The 24577-nt window shown below is 38.4% G+C and overlaps 1 protein-coding gene across 6 annotated transcripts in view; it reads right to left on the reverse strand.

Moving 5' to 3' along the window:
• Positions 1-180: 180 nt before the first annotated feature.
• si:dkey-91i10.2 (uncharacterized protein LOC555224 homolog) overlaps positions 181-24577 on the reverse strand; it is a 45184-nt gene continuing 20787 nt past the window's right edge. For 4 of the 6 annotated variants that reach the window (XM_058786897.1, XM_058786898.1, XM_058786900.1 and 1 more), the window contains 7 exons: positions 18490-18641; positions 14719-16220; positions 10641-10824; positions 8447-8645; positions 6504-7081; positions 5310-5455; positions 181-2536 (listed from right to left, as the gene is read on the reverse strand). In XM_058786897.1, the coding sequence (XP_058642880.1) occupies positions 1732-2536; positions 5310-5455; positions 6504-7081; positions 8447-8645; positions 10641-10824; positions 14719-16190 (3384 nt within the window). In that variant the 5' untranslated portion in view covers positions 16191-16220; positions 18490-18641 and the 3' untranslated portion in view covers positions 181-1731. Of the gene's footprint in view, positions 2537-5309; positions 5456-6503; positions 7082-8446; positions 8646-10640; positions 10825-14718; positions 16221-18489; positions 18642-18954; positions 18968-23504; positions 23539-24577 lie in introns of those variants that run through there. The other 2 variants (XM_058786902.1, XM_058786901.1) reach the window with 2 other exon arrangements.

The following is a 24577-nucleotide window of genomic DNA, read 5'->3' on the forward strand; positions in this document are numbered from 1 at the left end:
CTCCCCAAAGACAGATTTCTCAGAGAGAGATTTCTTAACTTTTCTGATTGTTTGCATTTGAAATGCCTGTGGTCATGTGGTTCGACTTTCGCTTTTCACTGGGAAAACATTCACTTGTACACTAATGTTATGTAATAAAGATTCACTCTTGGAATAATGTTGAGTCAGTTAAGAGAGATGGATACTCGTCATTTTTAATTGTAATTCACAATATTTTACACAACAAGAAAAAATATTAAATTAGGATTTTTAAGAATGGAAAAAAGTATTTAACAGCTTGATTGGTCTCAGTTCTCAGTCCTGGCAGGTTCAACTCTTTTCATTGTGTAATGTGGAAGCTACAGTATGATATTTCTAACAGTATCAATGCCATTGAAAAAAACAGTAAATATTCATGTTGAAACCTAAACGCCTAAATCCAGTGATAGCGACAATTTCTATCCATCAGTATTGACTTGAAACATAAAGAGAGACCAGAATGACTGTGATTGATTGCTATTGCTGAAGTCAACTGTGGTTCTTTTTTCTCTTAAAGCTAAAACAATCTTTAAAACAAAGTACAATAAAGCTTTGTAAACTGCAGAACAATGTCCTCGCTCCAGTTTTCATATTAAAGTGCATCAAACAAAAACAGTTAACATTTAACGAGTTGTCATAAAGCACAGTCTGTATATCAATGGGAAGTCAGAATATATTAGCAGCTACTGAAAAATTTGACATAAGGCCTGATTTGCGGGTAAAAGTAGAGGAAAAACTTGAACAAAACAGTACTAAGGACTCATTCAGTATCAAAGAAACAAAGGCACATATTTTCTCCCCCTCAGAGATCACAAAGAAAACCAAAATTGTAATTATAAGCTACATAATTTGGGGGGGGGGAAACATCCAATTGACATTTTTCTAATTGAAGATCTGGTTTATAGCCACCGATGGTTTCAGCACAACCATTAATGTGGCAATGATAATACTTGATGCTACACCCTCATTAGACTGTGGAGAAAAAATACCAAAAAATGTTTGTTACATCACCGATCACAAGAATATGGGTACCTGTGAATAAAAACAGCTCGACTGCCACTACATAATACAATAAAGATTATTGCTGTTTTGTAAACCAGCACAGTGATACAAAAATGAGAACTGCTTCTGATTGGCAGTGGGAATAGATGCTAACGGAAGAGAGAGAGAGAGAGGAAGAGGGAATTACAATGATCCAAAAACAAAACATCTTTACCTCAGTCTTCACACAAAACACAGGTTTCCACTCTGTTGTGCATACTAAAAAGTCCACATAAAGTCCATCCAATCACAAACATGTTCCCTCATGCTTATCACAAATACCGTTTCACAACTGAGAACATTTCTTCTCAGTAGAAAACTGGTCGTACAATCAGTGTTTTACAAGTGCAGCAGTGAGGCGCCTAACAAGGCCCTCATTTTGGTATGCCAAAGGGCATTACTTTTTGCTTGACAGTGGATTTTTCCTCTTCTCAAATGTCATTTACTTTCTTTCCACTCATACAAAGTGCCCTCTTGCAGTCTATATTACTATTCAGTCAAATCACAGTAAAACCTTGCGATTTAAAAGTCCATTGGAGGAGAAACATCTACTCAGATATGGTTCCCCCACACAAATACTGTTCGCTCAACAAAATATTGATTTTTTTTATTATTATTTACATCAGAGTTATGCTGGGAAGGGATGAGGGATGTGTTGGTAAGGGCTCAATCTCATGACCGGCTCTGGGTTGTGTTAATCATGATATTAGGGAGAGCGTTGCGTCTCTTTCTCCAGGATCCCAAATCACAAGCGTATCTCTTGATCTGACGAAACCACTGCTGAGTGCGAGGTTTGTCGGAGGCACGGAAAACGAAGGCCTCGCGTCGGATGTCCAGCACCTCGAAGGTGTCTTCACAGTCGGTGTCGGCGGACACCACGCAGTTCGCCAGATGGATTGGCTCCCGTAACACAGTGAACTTCCCGCTGCTCTTGTCCTTGATGAGCACCAGTACACCGTCCTGCACCATCTCCAAAGTCTCCAGACTCCCTTCAGTCACTGTGTCTGCGTTGCGCAGGGTGCGTACCATGAGTAAACTCTGAACGTTCTGGAATTTGAGGGATTTGCTTCCCTTCTTAAGCCACTGGCCATCGGCGGGCTGCGCCAATTGGAGTGGCCCCTCCATGATGAAGCGTGTGCTCTCTCGCGTCCAGCCCACCGTCTTCATCGATAGCTCTCTCATCTCAATGTTAATGACTTCTCGGTTCTTGCGGCTGTCGCGCCGGAAAGAGCGCAAGGACCATGTGGCAGTTCCCTCCTGTTTGGTCTTCATGTTGATGTGCTCTAGATGGGACTCCACGCGGCTCTTGGCCTCTTTTAAGCGGGAGTAGTCTGGGTGACATTCGTTGGTGACCTTGCTGATGCGACTTAGCAGTAATGGGTACTTGGTCACACGCTGAAGCGGCGCCATGAGGAAGGAGCGCAGGTTCATGCGCCTGAGTGCTGTGTTGTCATTCTGGGACACGTCGAGGAATATCCTGAGGGATGTAAAGGAGCAAACTTTCATATACTTTCAACTTGAGTCACATCACATGCAAGAGTTCTGTGCTACTTCACTGTCACTTGGCTTACTGGTCACTACGCACTGCAAACGTAAACATTTTGTCAGTATGTCATCAAGTTATCTTGCTAGTTTATGAAATTATGGCTTAATAATAATTTCCAGTTATAAAAAATAAAAACCTAATAAAAACTTGATTTTGGCAACAACAAAAAAAACCTTTAACCACTTTACCAATTACAACACTTAACATTTAACGAAAAATAGTTCTTTGTAAAAAAAAGTTCTTTCTTACATGTATAAACACACACACACACACACACACACACACACACATATATATACACACACTCATCTCAGTGGTGTACGGTGGTGTTCTGAAATGAGGCGGCAAAGATTTATTAAATTTTTTTTAATCAAATGTAAATTCATGTCCCAGTCGCATTTTCTTGTTTAAATAAACATTACTTTCACTATTAGAAAAAGAAAACAATTCTGTTTTATATTTTTACATTAACAATGTAATCGATACTTTATTTTTTAAAGCCAAGTATGAATCTCATTAAGATGTGTTTTTAAGCATTTTACATTTATTCCAAAATAACTCAAGGCAGTAACAATTTAAACAACATATTTTATTTGTGAACTTATGTTCAGCTATTATTTTTAATAGTTAACTTGATAAATGTTATAGACTATATATACGTACATATACAGTGCCCTCCAAAAGTATTGAAACAGTGAAGACAAAATTGCTCTGTTGGCTGTGGAGTCAAGACATTTGAAAATATGATGAAAAGATGAATATGAGACAAAACTACAGAATGTCACATTTTATTATTAGCCGTTTCAACATACATGTTTTACCAAATAAAAAGAACAGCACTTTTAGTGTTCATCCTACTCATTGATGTGAGCATAAGTATTGGGACAGATGAACTTAAGGCAGATATAAAAGATTAAAAGCTATTATTTAGTTGTAGATCCCTTGTGTACAATCACAGCAGTGAGTCTCCGACCCATAGACATCACCAGACTCTTGGTCTCATCCTCTGAAATGCTTTTCCCAGCCTTTAATGCAGCCAATTCCAATTGTTGCTTGTTTTGGGGAGTTTCTGCCTGCACGCTCCTCTTCAGCTGGTGAAATTCATGTTCAATCGGATTTAAATCTGGAGACTGACTTGAGCAATCTAAGACTTTCCATTTCTTTGCCCATATAAATTCCTTGACTGAACTGGCAGGGTGTTTTGTACTCTTCCAAATTCATTCTGCTACTGTCATCATACATTAAGTCATCAGTAAAGTTGAGAGGGTCTGTTCCAGAGGCAGCCATGCATGCCCATGCCATGACACCACCTCCACCATGCTTTACAGATGAGGCTGTATGCTTGGGATCATTTGCAGGTCCGTTTTTTTCTCCACATTTTTGCTTTCCCATCACTTAGATAAAGGTTCATCTTTGTCTCATCGGTCCATAAACACAGTTCCAAAACTCTTCTGGCTTGCAAACTCTAATCTTGCCTTTCTATTTTTGGAGCTGATCAGAGGTTGGTATCTTGCTGTGTAGCATCTGTAATTCTGTGTCAAAGTCTCCTGAGGACAGTAGATTGTCAGAGCATCACCCCAGCTTTCTGGAAGTTGTTGGTGATTTTACAGACACATCTTTCAGGGTTCATTTTCACAGCTTTTATGATTTGTCTGTCATCAACTACTGTTATTTTCTCAGCCGATCAGATAGTTGTTGGTTGCTGGTGTCGCTGGTGGTTTCCAAACTCTTGATTTCTCCATGCCCTTTGTTTTTGCTATAGCAGACTTCCTCTTTTCTTTTAGCATCCAAATTGCTTGCTTTTCTCTCAAAGTTAGCTCCCTCATCTTCATCCTGGTTTGTGTGTGTCATCATTGAATGCAAGATTCAGAATGCAGAAGTAATGGATATAACTGATACAACACATTCCCTGCTTTTAATATCTGAAGAATTAATGCAACAGGACACAGCTGATCACTTAGAAAGAGCTGTGAGGCAACTGATCCAATACTTATGCTCACATCAGATAGAGGGATGAAACTCTAAAAGTGCTGAACTTCTTAGCTGGTAAAACATCTGTGTTGAATCACCCAATAATAAAATGTGGCATTCTGTAGTTTTGTCACATATTCATCTTTTAATCATATTTGTAAATGTCTTGATTCCACAGCCAACAGAGCAATTTTGTCTTTACTGTTCCAATACTTTTGGAGAGCACTGTATATTAATTATATGAATTACTTTTTATTAATTATTAATTATATTATATTAATGACTCGGGTCATCAGTCATCAAAGCTCGGTAAATATTTACTATTATCAAGCTAATTACTCACTAAAAACTCCCAAAGATCATGTTTTCATGCAATTTTACGCATTATTTTGATGTAACAAAGTGGTTATATCTAAGTATGCAAGTTGTTTACTTACTTTTTTAAATTAGTCTTCCCATTAACGCCATTATATTGTTCATTCAAACTGATTCGCAAATGCACACAAACACAAGAGACAGGATTTATCGCATGAACCAATCACAGGCGAACCAGTCATGGTTGTTGCTGTTCTTAATGGTGAAGCTAGTGAAATATTATATGCATAGTGCATGTACAATCCTGAAGGATTATATTTGAAAAGACCTACTAACTGATGCTTAACTACCTTTATTTTTTAACACTGAATGACAGTGGAAAACCAGTTAAGCAGTTTATATTATATATTATGTGTACCTAAGAAGCTCTTTTTCTTTCTCCAGTGTGTTGAGCATGTTCACAGATGTGGACTGCTGCAGGCAATAGGTCTGAAATGCTGGAAGCATGTTGACAAACTCCAAAAAGATTTCTCCAATGCACACAGTCTGCAGGTCCTCATCGCCCTGTGGGGAGACAGTCACTGTTTAATTTAGGTTTACATTGCCATTACAGGTATTACTCCAGTCTTCAGTGACAAATAATCATTCAGAAATTATTCTAAAATGTTGATTTGGTGCTCAAGAAACATTTCTTATTATCAGTGTTGAAAACAGTTGTTGTGCTGATTAATATTTTTGTAGAAAGTTATAGATTTTTTTTTTCAGGATTACAGAAATGTTTAATGAATAGAAAGTTCAAAAGAACAGTTTTTATTTGAAATAGAAGAAACATTTCATTTATATATATGCAATAGATTTGCTCTCACTTTAGATCAATTTAATGCATCCTCACTAAATATATACTGCAGTTTAATATACAGTCTAATGCAACGTTTCTCAACTGGTGGGTCTTAAGACGGTTCTGAGTGGGTCACGGAGTGTATAGTCAAAGAAACAACATCAACAACAAAAAAAGTAATTCTAAATGTTTTTCTGATGTGAGACTTTTATTTTGAAAGACATCGGTTTAATTTTTTTAAAGCTACTATTTAATATCTACTTGATACTTTTCACATGTGTTCAGAACAAACAAGGGACGCATGAACAACCATCACAAAACAAAAAACAGTCGTGGATCATCCAGGTAACCACACACAGTATTAAGAAACTTTTGAATGGGGTTATTTTAATCATTTCAGCTATTGTTTTGTCTTGTGGACTAAATGTAGTCATATTTTATGTAAAATATCTTACTCAGGACAGTATTAAATAAAAAAATAACATGCATTTTGTATGATCTCTCTTATTTTGTTAAAATGACTCACATTTTCTCAGATTCTGCAAGGGGTTCACAAACTTTCAAGCAGCACTGTATATATCCTAAAAAAGTGGGTGACCATGGGAAAATGTGGGCCCCATGCGCAAACCAGCTGAGAACCACAGGTCTAATGATTTCCTAAAATTCCCCAGAATTTTTGTTATCGGTAGATTCTGGAACTGACACTTTTGTTATGTTAATTTTGAAATGGCCACTGGCCTGGCAAAATGTCAGTCCATCACTAGCGTTCCTTACCTGATCAAAAGCCTGATCAATGCTGTCCTGCAGGTGCTCTGTGAACCTGTCGTTGACATCAATGAGCTCTTGAACGTTGCTGAAGACCACGGCCAGCTGCTCTGCTGTGAGCAGCCCTGCACTCTGCATGGGGCAGTAAAACTCTTCCTTGATGATGCGCAGGTCCTCTCCATAACTCGACTCAGTGTTGAGAAACTCTAGGATGGCCTCTTTGCGCTCTGTGCGTAGCTTGGAGCAGCGTTCACACATGCCTTCCTCGCGGGCCCCCTCTTTGTGTCCACAGTCGGGACAGGGCTGCTGAGCGTCCCAGGCCCTGAGGGACGGCAAGGGTCTCCTCCAGCCCCGAGCCAATCCAGGACCAATGCCGCTGTCCACACGTTCTACCTCGGCTCCGGCACTGTGGCGGGTGCGACGGGGCTCTTCCTCATCTTCACGCTCATCGCTCAAGCCTACCACACCGCTGTCTGCACTCAGGCTGCTGACGGTACTCCAGCGGTGCTGTGCTGAGCGGCTCACACCCAGGCCCCTGCTCCTCTCCTCACCTCTGGGCTCTGAGCGGCCCCTGGCTGTGCCTGGCACTGATGACAAAGAACAAACAAACCTCTGAAGATCAGCTCTCAGAATTACATAACAATAGTTACATTAATTACATACAGATAATCAAAAAAGTCTAATAAAACTGTAAAAAACCTTAACATTTTAGTTTTAAAATCACTTGCACTGGAACAGTAAAGGTAAAACAAAAAGAGACCAGAAAAATCTGCAAAAATTCACTTAAATATTTTAATAATTTGAACTTTAAAACATCCCCATCAATTTACCATGGCAGTGGAGTATAAAAAAATGTTAAATACTGTTAGTGTACACTACCATTTGAAAGTTTGGGTTCGGTAAGATCTTTGAATGTTTTTGAAGGAAGTGAGACAGCATTTATTTGATCATTATTAAAGTTTAAAATGCATTTTCATTATAATATATTTTAAAATGTAATTTATTCCCATGATGATAAAGCTGAATTTTTAGCAGCCATTACTCCAGTCTTCAGATGTCACATGATCCTTCAGAAATCATTCTAATATGCTGATTTGCTGCTCAAACATTTCTTATTATTATCAATGTTGAAAACATCAGTGCTTCTTAGTACAGTATTTCTGTGAAAACCGTGATACATTTTTTTATGTGCTGCTGTTCAAGTGAACAGCATTTATTTTAAATAGAATTATTTTGTAAAAATATATTTATTGGCATTTTAGTTCATTTAATGTATCCTTGTAGAATAAAAATATTAATTTCTTTCATAAAAAAAAATCCTTAATGACCCAAAACCTTTGAATGGTAATGTAAATAGCAACAAATAGCCTCTTTTTTACACTAAGTGGTAAAATACATAAGAAATGGTAAATAGAAACCACCAAATTATCATCTATAATCATAAATATTCTATAACAAATTATCCAGTTTGAAATAGAATAACATAACTGCTCATAATAATAAGGACTGTGCTCTGCCATAATCTATCACTTAAGTTAGTGCTACATGATTATCTAAATCCTAAAATAGCCAGAAACAATTAAATATTTCAATGTTTGGTAATAACATGGAAAATAACCAATATGGTGCTGATACAGTATACTGTGCACCCCTAATTTGATACTAGATATGTATTTTCCTTTACATCTAAAAACTGCTGTGGTGCAGAAAGATAAAGGCAGTCCTCAGGGTAGAGGTCATGCATGTGACGGACCTACAGTAAAAGCCACCTAAGGCCAGGTTTTAGTAAAAGCAGAGTCTCATAATAACAACTAAAGTGATTCCCTTGGGTTACAGACAAGCCTAAAAAATTGTTTTAAATGAAGCATTGTCAGTACAAATCTAGGACACGAGTTAAGTTTACTTACAGCAAGAACTGTGAGCAAAGCTTAGTGCAGATGAAAGAGTCTTACCGCTGTCCCTGTCTCTGCGGTGAATGTGCAAACGTGCTGCGGCGGCGATCTTCATCTCCAGCTGCTTACGCTTGGTGGCGTCGGCAGGCATGGGGTCGCTGTAGTGGGGCCGCAGGCGGCACTCACGCTGGGCCCTCACTGACTCAGCCAGCTCATAGGCTGCGTCCGAGCTGGAGCGTCTGCAGCCCGCCCCAGAAACCTGCCGATAGGATGGAGATCTGTCAATCAACAGTGCACATGGCAGAGCACTGGTCTGAAATGTGTGTGTGTGTGTAAGGGGAGAGTTTAACAGTGTAAAACCTCAATGAAGGCACATATGAGAATTAATGGAACCACTAACTGTTTCAGACATCGATCAGAGTCACTGTATTACTGTACATCCAGAGGGTGTAACATTACCAAAGCTTTTAATATATTGTGGTGGTAAGTGGAAAATTCTTTGCTGTGGCTTTTCATGCCCATTTACTGTTTATTAAAAAGTCTACTGACAGACTCCAAAGACATAAAATTAATCTTTTTTCTCAATAGAAATGATTCGGAAACCCAGTTTCCTCTTAAAAGTGGCCTGCCGGATGTTTTAAAGTCACTATTATTGGGACGGGAAATTCTGTCATGATTCACTCAACCCCATGTTGCTCCCAAACCTGTATGACTTACTTTTTCTGTGGAACATAAAATATGACATTTTGAGAAAAGTCTCAAGTGTTTTTTGTCCATGAAATGGTAGTCAATGGTAAATAAAATAGTTTGGTTACCAACATTCCTCGAAATATCTTTCATGTTACGCAGAACAAAGTCAGTCTGAATTTTCCTAAGGAAGGGCTTTCCTAACCCTATTTCAAATTAAAAAATTGGGTCCCGCTTTATATTAAGTGGCTTTAACTGCCATGTACTTGCATTTAAATTAATCATTTGGTACAATGCACTTATTCTGTATAAAAAAATACCTGCATGTAATTAAATCAGTAATTAAATTAAATTAAAAATTAAATCACTGTTGACCCACCCTTAAACCTACCCATACCACCAAACCTGTCCCTAACCTTACCCATATCCCACCTCAATAGCAGCAAAAGTGTTTTGCAATACAATATGAGCACAATAAGAACATTGCAGTTATATTTTGATGTAAGTACATAGTAGTTAAGGCCCTTAATATAAAGTATGACCAAAAATTTGTCTTTGCAATATTTCAGCAAAATAAAAAATAATAAATAAATAAAAAACTTGTAACAACTATGAACTACAGAGAGAAACTATGAAAAGAAATAGCTACAATCCTCACACACACACAACTGTCCTTTTTGGCTAAAATCACCAAGATCATCTATTTCAACGATGCCTGCAAACACCTGTAATATTTTTTTGTGATCCAATAAAGTGTAAAATCAAGTCAATCACTTTATTTTCCGGTCTAAATTAGTTTCACTCTTAACTCTGTCACACTGTAGATATCAAATGTGTTGACTTTAAAGGCGTTCATACAGACTACTGACACAACTGATAAACTTTCACCTTTTAAACATCTGTGATTCCAAAATGACACTTCTAAGTCAGTAACATTGTGTTTCAAATGCATCTGCTACAAACACACATCTATGGCGTAAAACCCTCAAAAGGTAGCTCGACAGCATTAGGTTCTCAAGTGTTATCAATGCACGAGAAACAAGACACCATGGCTTCAGGAGACGTACAGAATAATTAATAAGGCAGCTGTTATCTTAATTAAAGACACACAGAAATGCAGAGGCGGAAGAAACATCTGTGCGCAACGGCTGATCAGTGAATCATAGCAACATTACACATGAATGCCAGCGTTCCTCGATATCACCCCTAACCTTAAAAAACATACAGCCAGTCGTATGGCGTGAATGAGTGTGGCGCAATGAAGAGCTGGCCGGCATCTCAAGCAGCAGAGAGCATCAACACACAACCTGACATATAGCACAGAAGAAATGTAAAGCAGTTACCACCATGAAACCTGGCTCTAATCTTCCCTGCGTGTTGCTCTTAGCTGCGGCTCTGTGCGTTCCGCTGCATGTCTGCAGTCGCCTCTACCGTGCAGATTCCCCTGCAGCCTCAGCCTCCCATGCACCCTAATCACATTCCCGTATATGCATGACAGCTGCCGCCACTGTCCTCGTTCAGAAGTGATAATATGCAGAGGTGTGCATGAGACGGCAGCATTCCTTACGCATTCTGTCGCCGCTTTCCCCCGTTGTCCCGCTGGCTCGGTGCAAGCCTCCTCTCCGCAGGCCGACGTTGTCATGGCAACGTGGGCAGACTGATGGCTGGGCTGGGGAGCGGTGATGTCAGTGACGTCATTCTTCTCACGCGACAATCGAACGGGAGTCTCGGCTGCAATCTCTGCACTGCAGCTGGAGCAGCGAGGGAGAGAGAACACAAAGGGAGGAAAATGGGAGTGTTAAATTGGAATTACAAGTCCTGATTCTCCGCTCCTACACGTGCCGTGTGGTCAACCCCCATCCCCCTAGAGAGGACCGGTGCCCCCCAGACCAGAGGGGCTCACGGAGGACAGCAATTAGACGCATCAATTCACATTAACACCTGAACTCTTCGCTGCAGGGCTCCGAATTGGAAACAAGCACAATCAATCTTTTAGATTTCTTTGCGTGTGCGTCAAGTAGAAAAGGAGCTTATGTATCCGTGGATGACCACATGCATTGCAGACGGTGAATAAATAACAGCACGTAGCAGACAGGCAAACTGGCTTTTTTGGTGTAGTTTTTGTTGTTTTAAGCTTACATATTTTGTATATTTTTTCTTGTTATTCTCACTTAAACCAATTTTACATTGCTGTTTTGGATTTACAAGAAAATATACTATTTGATTTCCCAATGGGGTAAAAAAAAAGTATTACCTTAAATTATTTTGCTTTAAAGGTAAATATACATTACCGTTCAAAAGTTTGGGGTAAGTAGATTTTTAGTTTTGAAAGAAATTGTTACTTGTATTTAGCAAGGATGCATTACATTGATAAAAGTGACAATTTATAATGTTACAGAAAATTGCAATTTCAAATAAATACTGATCTTTTGAACTTTCTATTCATTAAAGAAGCCTGAAATGTATCACGGTTTCCAGAAAAATATTAAGCAGCACAACTGTTTACAACATTGATAATAATAAGAAATGTTGCTTGAGTACCAAATCAGCGTATTAGAATGATCTGAATGATCATATGACTGGAGTAATGACTGCTGAAAATTCAACTTTGGCATCACAGTAATAAATTACTTTTAAAATATATTAAAATTGCAAAAAAAAGTTTTGGTAAATCTTTTTTCTTTCTTTCTAAATTTGACTATTTTTATTATATTTTTGATCAAATAAATGCAGCCTTGGGGAGCATAAAATACTTTTTTAAAACAACATTACTAATCTCAAACATTTAAATGGTACTGTATCTTATTTTAAAGATTTATTTATGTGCTTTTTATGCCTTTATTTGGACAGGATAGTATAGAGTTGACAGGAAAGCACTGGGTGCAGAGAGAGGGGAGGATCGGCAAAGGACCACGAGATGGGATTCGAACTCGGGTCGCTGCAAGCGCAGTTGCGCTGTATGTCATGCACTAACGACAAGGCTATTGGTGCCGACGCTATATCTTATTTTAAAGATATTTAGATATTTTTACTGGAAAACAAGAAAAAAATAGTGAAAAGGACAAGTTTTTTGCAGTGTACCGAATCAAAGACATTATTTTAAAATTATTAATACATTTGTGAATGAATGCTGATGGCTGTGCATTGATTGTTGAATAAACAGACATTTAAATATACTAATCAGCTGTTTGCCCCAGCCATCGTTCGTAAACAGACATCCCTTAGGATTAAAAAACAGGTGTTTTGAGTGATTTGTTATAAGCTCTTAATTGCCTCTTCCACATCATTTCCATCTCCTTTGATGCTTCAGTACCTCAGAATCTGATAATGCTGCGCTCATCACTGTCATAAATTTGCATAGACGCCATCTGAGAATAGTGCTGACAGCACAGCCATGAGCTCTGAAGCATTCAAAAGAAAACACAAAGACAAAGAAGCCTTGACATCTCACTAGGAAAAGGAGAATCACAAACCGCAGATGTTAATAGTTGGTGCGCGTGAAATATCAGTTTTAATTCTAAAAAAAAATGTGGAAGAGTTCATTCACAAACCTGTAGCCGTGAACTGACAGTAATTAATATAACACTCTGAAAGTGGCAATACAACCAATGTCTTTCACACACGTGAATGAAATTGTCATTAAAGCACTGCAGATATATTACGTGTCATTTCAGCAGTCATGTGTGTGGCCATTAATTGGATTTTAAATTTATTAAGATATATAAAGGTGTATAAAAACTCATATTCCATTGTACAGGTTTTTATAATAGCACTTTTAGGGTGATTTTCTATTATTTATTTGGAGGTCTTCTCCACCTATACTGACTCAACTCATCAAAAAAAAAAGAAAAAAAAGATATTAACACTGATTTTAAAAAAAATCATCAGGACAATAAGCTCCCTTGAAATGTGCTCATCCATTCTAGGCAAAAAGATAAAGTGACTGTAAGCTTAAATATGAGCATTGCTTTCTGACTTCTATCAAGCAGACAATAAATGAAAATAACTACATAAAAGTCTAATAAAAAAGACCTGGAAGCCTCAGGCTGCTCTGCAGTAAATGAATACCCTCACTTGAGGCACTATGGGACAGCTGGGATATTGGATGTTATATTTAGACGGTTCACAGCCTGGATTGAACTCCTGCCCTGGAGGAACATAACATTAGAGAAAGGCTCTGTAATGTCGAAAAGCTTCTGACGCACCAGCAATTAAGCTCTGTACGATGTCTGGAGCAAAAGCAGCTGAAGGAAAATCTATACAGATTTATGCATCCATGCTAAATTTGAGAAGACTGTCAGGGCCAGAGTTATGTACTGTTATGTTAATCAAATTTCTGTCAGGTTCGCATATTTTACGCTTGTGTGAGATTCTGTGTGCAAAACGTGCTCTTGGTGGACAGGTGTGAACCAGACAACTGCCACAACACAACACAACCACAAAAGAATCCATATAATACAGTTACTGCCTAAGTGAATCAATGGGGAATTCATGAGGTTTGTTGCTATAGTATCCAATTCTTTACCTTTGATTGTTGCTACTGCAAAAATCTGGTTCTTAATCTTTGTTTTCCAGTAATAACGTGTATCAATAAAACAAAATACATTTACTTACAGCTTTAACAAAAATGCAATGAACTTTAACTTAAAACTACTACAAAAAATGCTTTTGCAATTTTGCTTTTTAGGAAAACTGATTTTTTTTTTTCGGTTGTAATTTTGTACTGGAAAACAAGACAAAGATGATTAGGACAGGATATTTAATAGCCTTTCCATTCTTAATATAGCTAAACCTGCTAATCACCATAGAATATGCCACTATATGCAAATATCACATCTGCTACTGTGTACTTGGCATAAATGAAGACATTAAGAATCACATCAATAATGATATATTCACTCTTTTTCTCTGTATACAAGCTGTGCAGAGATTCAAGAATAAATCAATAACACAAATACTGATGCAAACACTGCTGGAGCTGCTATGGGATTCATTTTCACAGTAAACAAGCAAACAACCATTCCATGTCCATTTTTCCTATTTAACCTCTGAATGATTGGGATGCACAATAACAACGTGGTATCAAAATATTGGCTAATAGAGATTTAAAAAAATAATTAATTGGTAATGGTCAATATTGGATATATACTGACTGATGTTTAATATATTCCTCTATTTAAATTCCCTTTGCCATTATCCACTCACGCTCAGTTAATCTTTAAAAACACAAATAATTTACGAACACCACAATGTTAAATCTTTAGCATATTAATTTCCATTCTTTATTTTGTTCCTTATAATATTGTGGTGCCTTAAACCACTTATACCATTTAAAACTTGATTTTCAGTGACATGACAGACTTCTTTCTGGTGACATATTCAGGACTTCTCCAATCGTTCAGTCCACTTAAATCCTGTCCCTTTCTTACCATCGTCTGCATGCTTGCATTCAGATCTGCCTCAATCCAACCAACAACCGATGGACAGAACCAAGACAACATTGTTTTTTTTCTGATTATTCCAGAATGTACGTCACAGTACAGAAGAAATGATCTGTCACTACTTCCATACCAACTTTAAGTACTACTGTATGTGAATTCACAAGGCTAACACTACCAAACAGAACAGCACCTTCATCAACTCACCTTTTTTTAATAAGGTCCAGGGCAGATCCCAGGAAGCCATCCCTCATTTTGTAGATTTTGGCTCCGTAGCTGGAAAGGTCTGTTCCGTCCAGAAGGATTGCTGGGCAGCAGCTGGATGGGCCATCGCCACTCTCCCTGCGGGGCGGGAAGGGGAGAACATCTACATCTGTGGCCCCAGGGCCTGCTGGGCCCTTTGTCTCCTTGCTTCTTCCTGTAGCAGCTTGAGGGTGTAATGGAGAGCGAGCCACTGGGCCTGTGCAGATGGGTCCTCCTGGGACCTCTGCGGTGGAACTGGGCTCAGACATCTCCGCTCCGTTGTGGTTCGAATCCTGAGCCGTATTGACGTCAATGTCAGTCCTTTCAGCACTTTGCGTTTCCTCTGTCTGTATTCTTTCCTCTCTATGCTTGTCTTTACTTTCCATTTCAGAGGACCCGTGGTTTTTAATGCCCTCCTTTTGTCTCATTCTCTTAAACTCCTCAAATGTAGGTATGTGTAGGCGGCCCATTGGGGGTCTTTTCCTCTCAGGGGTCGACTGGGCAGAGTTAGTGCAGATGGGATCTGCCGTATGAGCTTTACTCATGGTACTAGACTCCTGTCTAGAGTTCAGTGCCAGGTTAGGGGTGCTTCGTTGCCTTCGGAGCTGCAGTCGTCGGAGTGCTTCCTGTTTGATCTCCTCAGGACTGGTGATGCGACGGGCACTCAACTCTTGCTGTCCATTCCTGTGCAATGGTGGGCAAACCGTTACGTCCTGATCGCACAGATACAGCGGAGAAGGTGCCTTACCAAGCACAGGTTGAGGACGCATGGGCTTGTGGGGCTCCGTCACACGTGTGCTCTGGAGCCGCAGCTTGTCTCGAAGACCCTTCCGAGCATTTCCATTCATTCCCCAGTCCTCAACCGCAGGTAAAAGCCATTGTGGGAAGAGCGGTATATCCTTCCTCACCACTCCTCGGCGGCCATAGATCGCCATGCCGTCATGGGAAGGCATTAAGCCGTAAACCTGCGGTCCCTGAGGAGGTCCGTCGTACCAGTGGCTGCTTGAAGTGCAGTGAAGTATAAACTCACTGTCCACGCTCCTGTAAGGATATGCATTAGGATCAGATACGGCAGCCCAGTGCAGGTTTTCCAGGCTGCGGTAAAGCCGGGTGCCGCCGGTGTTCGCGCAGGCCTGTGGAAAGCGCACCGCCCCGTAGCTAGACTGGCCATCAGGCTGTTTAAGGGGATGCATACTGCTGGTGGAGCAGTAGACCCCCAGGTTGCTGAGCAGGCCATTGTTGTTGTTGCAGTGGCCTGGAGCTACATCCTGGGCAGGGAAGGGGGGCACACCATGATGAGGGAAAGCAGACAGCGGGGAGCTGAGGACGGACAGGTCCATGGACAAGTCCATGCTGCAGCCTGCAGGAGATCCTGCTGGGGAGTACTCACATTGTGTGGCTTTCACATCCGGCATGGCCACAGAAATAGCTGCCATATTCCAGAAAGGAGCATCGGGATCACAGCCCTGCAGAAATGCACAGACAAGACATTGACATCATTTTATATGCTTGAAATTGCTCTAGATCTAAACATCAGTAATTCACCAACACCCGCTGTTTAAGTATCACCTTTGCTCAAACTATTGCAAAAACACCATACAAATAATCAAACTAAATAATAATTTTTATCAGGGTAATAAATTCTAACAATATTTGGTAACACTTTAGTATAGGGACCAATTCTCACTATTAACTATTTAGCTTATTAGCATGCCTATTATTAACATATTGGCTGTTTTTTAGTACTTATAAAGCATTTATTCTGCATGACCACATTCTACATTCCTAATCCTATTAGTAAGCAGCAAATGAGGAGATTATTAAGGCAAAAGTCATAGTTAATGGTTAATAGCGAAGAATGGTTACTAGTTAATGGTTGATAGCGAGAATTGGACCTAAAAATAAAGTGTGACCCAATATTCTAATTAGAAAAAGACACATCAGTACTATAAAGTATATACTTTTTGCTTTTAATTTCTTTTGGCTTTAGTACAATCACATTTAAAAAATATAATTTAGCATTTTGAAAGATGTTATTTAACAACTTTTCTCACACAGCATAAATGAGTCTTTCTTGTTGGATTTGACTCCTGTGGAAAATATAATATTTTTAAACTGGCATACTGTTTCTTCATGGTTTGGCTAAAAAATATAAATAAATAAATAACCAAAATATGTAAGAAATATATTCCACTGATAATCCTTGGGTATGTGTAAGCAATTGGGGATTTTAAAATACCAGATAAAATCTAAAATTACTTCAGGTTTCAAAATTAATCATGAGGATGAACCGAGGATTACTGTATATGTTTCCAAAAATGCAAAATTACTTCCTCGAAACATCAACTGTGCATAACATTTGCTAATGGCTTGTATGTAAGGAATTCTGTTACTTACTTGTGTTTGCAACAACCCTACAAATAGCGCTCTCTATCCCTATAAAAGTGGTGAAAAAATGAAATTCACCCTACATTTCTCACATATTTAAAAACTGTACAAAGCTACCAATATTCCTCTTGCTGTTGAACTAGTTGCATAATAATCTAAATCACATCAAACGATTCTTTCAAAGACAAAACTAAGCTAAAGCTAAGTAACACAGTTCAATAACCACTACAGTAATTACAATGCTCATCATGCGTAGTTCCTATGACTTGTATAATCAAATTCATATTCTAAAAATGGCTCGTTCTTTTTTACAAATCAAATGGTGGGGGGGAGTTATGTCTGGAATTAAAAACATTAAACCGAGAGGGAGGAAAATCAGAAGGGACAGTAATGAAGAGAGCCACAACATTCGCCCGGGGCTCTTATTCCACTAATCAGATCAGAACTGTGGATTAGCAAGGAGAGCGCTTCTCTTTCATTAATTAGTACAAATTGCCTTGCTTTGGGCCATATTAATATCCACCCATAATCTTAAATAGAAATCAGGGTCAAGCCAGGAGTTACAAAAGAACATGTCACAATAATTCCGGGCAGCAGAGTCAGGACAAATCCATCTAGATGAATATTCATCTTCTTCACATTGCCTGTCAGAGAACAACAATGGCATTGCGATTAGATTGAAAAAGGCGGGAAACCAGCGATTTTAGGGTGGGGGAAGCCCAGCATGTTCAGGTGTTCAATTAACGTTTGGCCCAATTTAATTAAAATGGAGCTATTGAAACCCCTCTGGTATTATCAGGCTAATTTCAACGCTCCATTTAGGAGATAAGAAGATCGAAAGCCCCCTTTTTGTTTTTCTGTGAATTGTACAGTGGAGTGCTCGGGAGGATTTATCTTCGTGGGCGACTAGACTCACTGTCTCAATAGCGCTGTCAGTGTTTTCTTTCGCTTGCGCTTGAAAACTGCTGACGTGTGAATAAACAGTCAATTAGCATAAGGAGCTTGTTTAATGAGCATGTGGCACAGGATCAGCTCACGCCAGGCCCACTATGTCCTCTCTGTGTGTGACAGACAGGCAGATGCTCTGTTTCCTATTTGAGCAGAATTATTACGGACACAAGAAAGCGAGAGCAGACAGTCCCTCACTGAGACAAGAGCTTCATACCAAGCCAAAATACTAGAGATTGAAAGTCAAACTTGATGATTCACGACAAACTAATCAGGTTCCCTGATTGATTTTACATTATGTACTTTATATATCTGTACTATACGGCTATACTTGTGTTAGAGAAACCCTTTAGAATTGCAATATGTTAGTCTTTTGTTGTGTTATAGTCAAAAACTTACCCCATTTTAATCAACTCTGTGTGTGCACCTTTACTCGGCTTGCTTTAGGCTCTCATTCACAGGCTCTGAGCCAACTGAATCTCTTTTGGTTTGGATTAGAGGTAGACAAACCATCCACAACGCCAGACTGCTGAGACCTCAAGCACAGGCAGCTACAAAAGAAGAGAAAAAACATCAATACAGACATCCAAAAATAATACAAATCAATTTATGGGACGAACAAAGGATCCTGCAGTATTTCTAAGGATTTTGTGTTCCTGTTTTCTCTGAGAAAATGCATTCGCTTTGACTGAGGAAATTTTGTTAAGAAGTCAAACACTGAATAAAACAGTCATCATTGGGATTTCCCTTACACATTCATTTTCAAAATATTCCAAATTGCATGTACTTCGACCTCCTGTGATTCAAGACTCTGAAATTCAAGGCATGTTGTGGAGTTGACTTTACAATTTTATCTCCTCTCACCTCAATATCAGCCAGAGACGTTCTGGAAATAGTTTAAGTTGTGATAGTGGCATGTCGGTGAATGCAGTTTCAATGTTTTCTCATTACTGAGGGAGACACAGCTCGACCTCCACCAGGAAGGAGTCAGGCTTCAGTCAATAAACACATTCAGTTGCTCTTCTACTCCATCGTACTAATCGCAAGAGCTCTTGGTGTTTGACGCATGTTTGTCAGCATGGTCCAGCTGCTCACTAACACGTCTCAGAGTAACAAAACCTTGAGGATTACAGCAGGACAGCCAAATAAGAAGAGCCAGCTTTAGAGTTGTACTTGCGATATGCATGCACAAACATTCCATGCAGTCACTTTAGTATGATTTACGACTAAATGACACTTATGAGCGGTTCTTTTAATGAATCGTTCAAATTCTTCTCTGAATAAACTCACTAATAGATAGATGATAGCCAACACACAAATACACACTAAACACCTTTATATAAAGAAGTGACAATACCTCATTATCACCTCATTTTGGCAACTCCACCAGTTCAATCCCTTGAGTCTACAACCATAAAGAAAAAACAAAAGAACTGTATCCACATCTATTCTCTGCAGGTGCTGCTTACGCTTCCTACACCTGCAAATGTGGAATTTTTATTCTTTTCCATCAAGCTGCTGCTGTAGTAAGGCTGCACATAGATCTATGAAGCCGGCTCCATAGGGAATCAAAGACTAAAAGGCCACATATTGATTGTATCTGCAGGTTTGTGTGATAGCACAGCAGGGGTTTTTCTAGGGAGGTGGAAAGACATGGAGCGCAGATGGAGATTTTCCCAGTATGATTATGCTGCAGAAGACTGACTTCACGATTGGTTGTTGAAATTGATCTATTTCATCTGAGGTCACAATGGCAGATATCAACCTATTTCTAACCACTGGATTTGTGCTTCCACGAAAAGGATTTTCAAGCTGCTTCCAGAAGCTATTTCAGTGAAAGAGGGGGTCATATAAGTACACTGGCTGAAATCCGCATGTTTGAAAAGAATATACAGTAAGCTTTAGTTGAAATGGAGATGGTTTACAGAGTGAATGTGGGTAGGATGTGCTTGGATTAGCACCTGTTGGCGATTTTGCCTAATCTATCTGATCCTGTGGAAAGCCGATATGCGGGAAAGCTCAGGAAGGTCCACTAGCTATTGATCATTGGCTGCTTATCTCCAATATCTTGCAGTAAGTGGACTAAAGGCTATATTTACGGGCACATTATCCGTATTAGGATTTATGTTGTAAATCCTAAATGTGAATGAACTTGTAATATATGATTTATAGGGATGTAACGATCGATACAAATTCAAATGATTCAAATCGGTTGAATAGCGATACAGTCGGGGGTGTGAGTTGAATGTATCTCTGAGGGGAACTGACTGTCTTTAGTAAAGTCTAGATGGTATTTTCTTTTAATCTTGCCTCTGCATAATGTATATTAATGTAGCAGCACTGCTTTGTTTACAGTGGCAACCAAGGAAATGCTGTATCACTGCTGTTCCGTAAGCGCCACCTGCTGTCAGAGAGTGATATTGCATTTCTCATTCTGGTTTTGCTGTAAATTTTGAAAATATACAATTTAATTTAGATTAAAAACTGCTCATGCTGCATGCTTGGATCGTGATTGAAATACAGTGGTTGCTTCTAATTTTAAATGAAAGAGCACAGGCAAAGCCTTAGTTTGTTTATATAAATATATTTATTTTATTTGTATTATTTATTTATTTGATTTTTTTTTTTTCAAAATTTCTATAGTTATATTATTCTACATATTTTAATTTCAAAAAGAAATGTGCATCATTTTGTCCAAGCAATAATAAAAAGACTAAAAGAATAAAAAATATATTCATTTATACTGTAATTTTAAATCTCATTATGGTAAAAAAAAAAAATCGTGGTATGGGTTAGGGTTGGGTTGAGTTGAGTAACACACACATTATACATACATTTTTGAACACAGAATGTTTGAATACTATTTAAATTTTATATAATTAAAAAAAATTCTCAAATTTTTATTTTTGAACGCAGGATGTTTGAATACTATTCTTTGTCAATTTAGTTAGCTAGCAGAATGGCATTAATACACTTAAGTGTCTTTTGAACCCAAACACTTTTCTGGTCACTCTAATGCCTGAATAATGCTTAATAGCTTTGTTCTATCATCTGTTTCTGAGGCGGGTGAAGTAGTCATGGAGGTGAGGTAGTTACAGTAGAAGCGAGTGCTGTATAATCAGATGCAGAACTGAAGAGCTTCTCTATTACCTGTCAGCGGAGCACCACACTCAATCAGACAAGAGCAGCCGAGACAGAGCTGGGTTACGGCTCTTCAAAGTAAGAAGAGACGGCATCAAAACATGTTAGAGTGAGGCTCAGGAGAGGTGAAGACTCAAGTACCAGCATACCTCAATTAACTCTGCCATGACTTCATTGCATTCAAACAAAATATACTGTCTACCATTTCTGCGCTAAATAAAAAGCAATAGTTTGTTACATTCAGTAATCGCACGTATGCAGGGTGTCCAAAGTGAATACCGTACATCATGCAGATTAAAAAAAAACCTTGACAGATATACTATAGGGTGTGTCTTTTCCTGTAGCTCAAGATTGTTTAGTGAATATTTTATGCTTGTGCAGTGTTAACTGAGCTCATAAATAATGCATTAGGTAGATTAGGTGAGAGAAGCATTGTTAGCGCACAAGTTTTTCCATAAACACATTAGTCTACATACTATTCTTAAATGAGGTGCTCTTTGGTAATAATGATTACAGGCTTGACATGCTAATAATTGGTACATATTACAAAGCTGTACAGAAGTCATTGCTATCACTAATTGGTGCACACAGATGTCATGATCTTGCTTGTAAATCATTATATAGTTGTTGTCTCAAATAACTAGCACAGATCATGCCATTCTAGCCAGCAACAACACAAAGGCAATTTACAGAGCTTGCATTTCCAAGAAACACGTCAATATGGCAATGGATCAATGTCTGCCGGTCGTCTTGTTGGTGAATGTGTTTAATTAATGACCAAGCTGCCACATGTAATATCATTAGTGCATGATTTCATCCTGTAAATTGGAGTATGATAGAAATAATGTTAATTGAAGTGCCACTGTAACCCAATTCATCAGTAAATTTTCTTCTTAAGCTTCAAATGCTGAATATGAGGGCAAACTGTATATGTTTGTCATATAAATATCCCCATTCTAATAAGATAAGGCCACTGCTTACATAATTCATAATGAGACATAGACGAGGATAAGAATCTTTTTCCATGAAATCTATATGCATTGAAGCTCTGTGTGATGTAACCCTGTCGTTAGTTGATTTTTGCCTTGAGAAGCAGAGGGAAATGAAGCAAGATGATAATTGCCTTTCAGACTGATGAATCAATGTTCTGCAGCTCCTCACAAGGATTTTTTTCCCCTCTTCCTGATATAGATAAGTCACATGAACATGATACCACTGCTCTGAAAGATAAAGCCGGTAGTTACGGATAAACTGTCAACAGTAGTCAGTACTGCCTTTAGAAACAGTGTGTGTCAGTCAGGGAGAAACAATTATCTATTGCTGAGAAATCATGCAAACTGGATGAGCATTGGAAAAATGCCAATCTCCTTCTCAAAAGCAGGCTGACTGTATATCACAGAGTGATACATAAACTCTTTTGATGAATAAAACTTGTGGTACTTGTGGTTTTTATTTCAGTAACAAAAGTTACTACAATGAATTCTGGATGTAGTATCATTTAAGGGTGCGCTGATCCGATATTGAGTATCAGTATCGCTCAGATACTGGCATTTTCTGCCGGATCGAGGGTATCGGTCAGTCGAGGCCGATCCAAATCCAATATTCTGCGTAGCTACTATTGTGTTATTGTTAAGACCCACGAAAGCCACAAAAACCATTATAAAGCACAACAAAGTTTTCGTGCACTATATTTCAAGTGTTCTGAAGCCGTTCCATAGTTTAATGTGAGGTACAGATGAATATTTAAGTCAAGTTGACGTAAACACTTCTCTCCTGTCTGTTATCCTCCATTCAGCGTTCAAACTGCGTGTCGATAAAACTCTCTCCACTGTTCCTATTATACTTGATGTAAGGAATAATTGACGACGGGCTGTCGGATTATTAGAAAAATAATGCACACCCGAGGTGGTATGTGTCTTAAATCATTTGGTGAAGTGATATGGTCATATAATGCGGTCAAGAGCTGCCTGGAACTACGTTCGCCGTGCGTTTCCCTGAAAATAATCGCACACCTTAGAACGTTCATCAGCCAATCAGATTCAAGCATTCAACAGTATAACTGTAAATAAAGTTCAATGGTTTTGCATAAAAGGATTTTATCTTGCTAGAGTTTCGTGATGTTTCTAAATTGTGTTACTTTCTACCGGGTGTCTGTTAGATCACAACACTGTTGTAGAGAGCACTATGAACGGTTCTTCACGAGCACAGTAACTGAAATTTAAACGGTTAAAAGAAAAGGCTCAATAAACTGTCATACAGATTTAATACACTACGCAATAATATTTCTTTCCTTCCTTTGTGCTTTGAACTTCTGTATGCGGACTCCGGAGCGCTGTGCCTGCGCACTGTGACTCCGTGTTGCTTCAAACGCATCATTCTGCGCACGGGATGCGCATACGTGCTTTATGCCGCTCTGTATTTGAGCGTTTCGTATTATAATATTTTTGCGCAATGAAAGATTATTAATAGCCTTTCTTGTTCGTCTCATCTGTCATATGGTGCTGCCTCATTACTGTGCAGTACGTTTAAAAGAAATGTCTTTTAATTTTACTTATATATAAATATATTACTTGTTTTCCATGAATGTATTTTACAACAGTACAAAGAGCAATATATCATTTTTTTGACAGATTTAGTCCTACACTCATTCACTTTTCTTTGTTCCCCAATAAATGTTTTTTTTTTCACTAATTTTACATTTTTTTAAATTATTGTGCACTCATGAACTTTTGCTACTGAATTATCCACTAACCTAGTTTATAAAAGTATTTTTGTCATAGATTATAATTACATATTCATTCATTTGTTGTTTTTCTTCACAGTAAAGTTGTTTATATTTAGTAGACTGTGTGTAAAACACAAAAGAGTGATGAGCTGGTATCGGATTGATATCGGTATCGGCAGATACTAAGAATGTTTGGTATTGGATCGGTATCGGTTCTGAAAAAGTGGTATCGAGCCAGCCCCTAGTATCATTTAACTAACATAAAGCATGAATATGGTTATCAATTAGTATAACTGATCCAAAAGGTGTAAAGTTGACATCAAATGTGTCCTCAGCATCAAAATTATGTTAAAATGTGTACAATTGTTTTAAGTGAACGCATATACACTACTGCTCAACAGTTTTAAAATCAGAATTTTTTTGTTTGAAGTCTTTTATCTGAATAAAAATACAGTAAAAACAGTAATATTGTGAAATATTATTACCATTTAAAATAACTTTTTTCTATTCAAATATATTTTAAAATGTAATTTAATCATGTGGTTTCAAAGCTGAATTTTCAGCAGTCATTACTCCAGTCTTCAGTGTCTTTCCTTCAGAAATCTTTCTAATATGCTGATC

This window comes from Onychostoma macrolepis, chromosome 09, assembly GCF_012432095.1.
Source record: "Onychostoma macrolepis isolate SWU-2019 chromosome 09, ASM1243209v1, whole genome shotgun sequence".
NCBI lineage: Eukaryota > Metazoa > Chordata > Actinopteri > Cypriniformes > Cyprinidae > Onychostoma > Onychostoma macrolepis.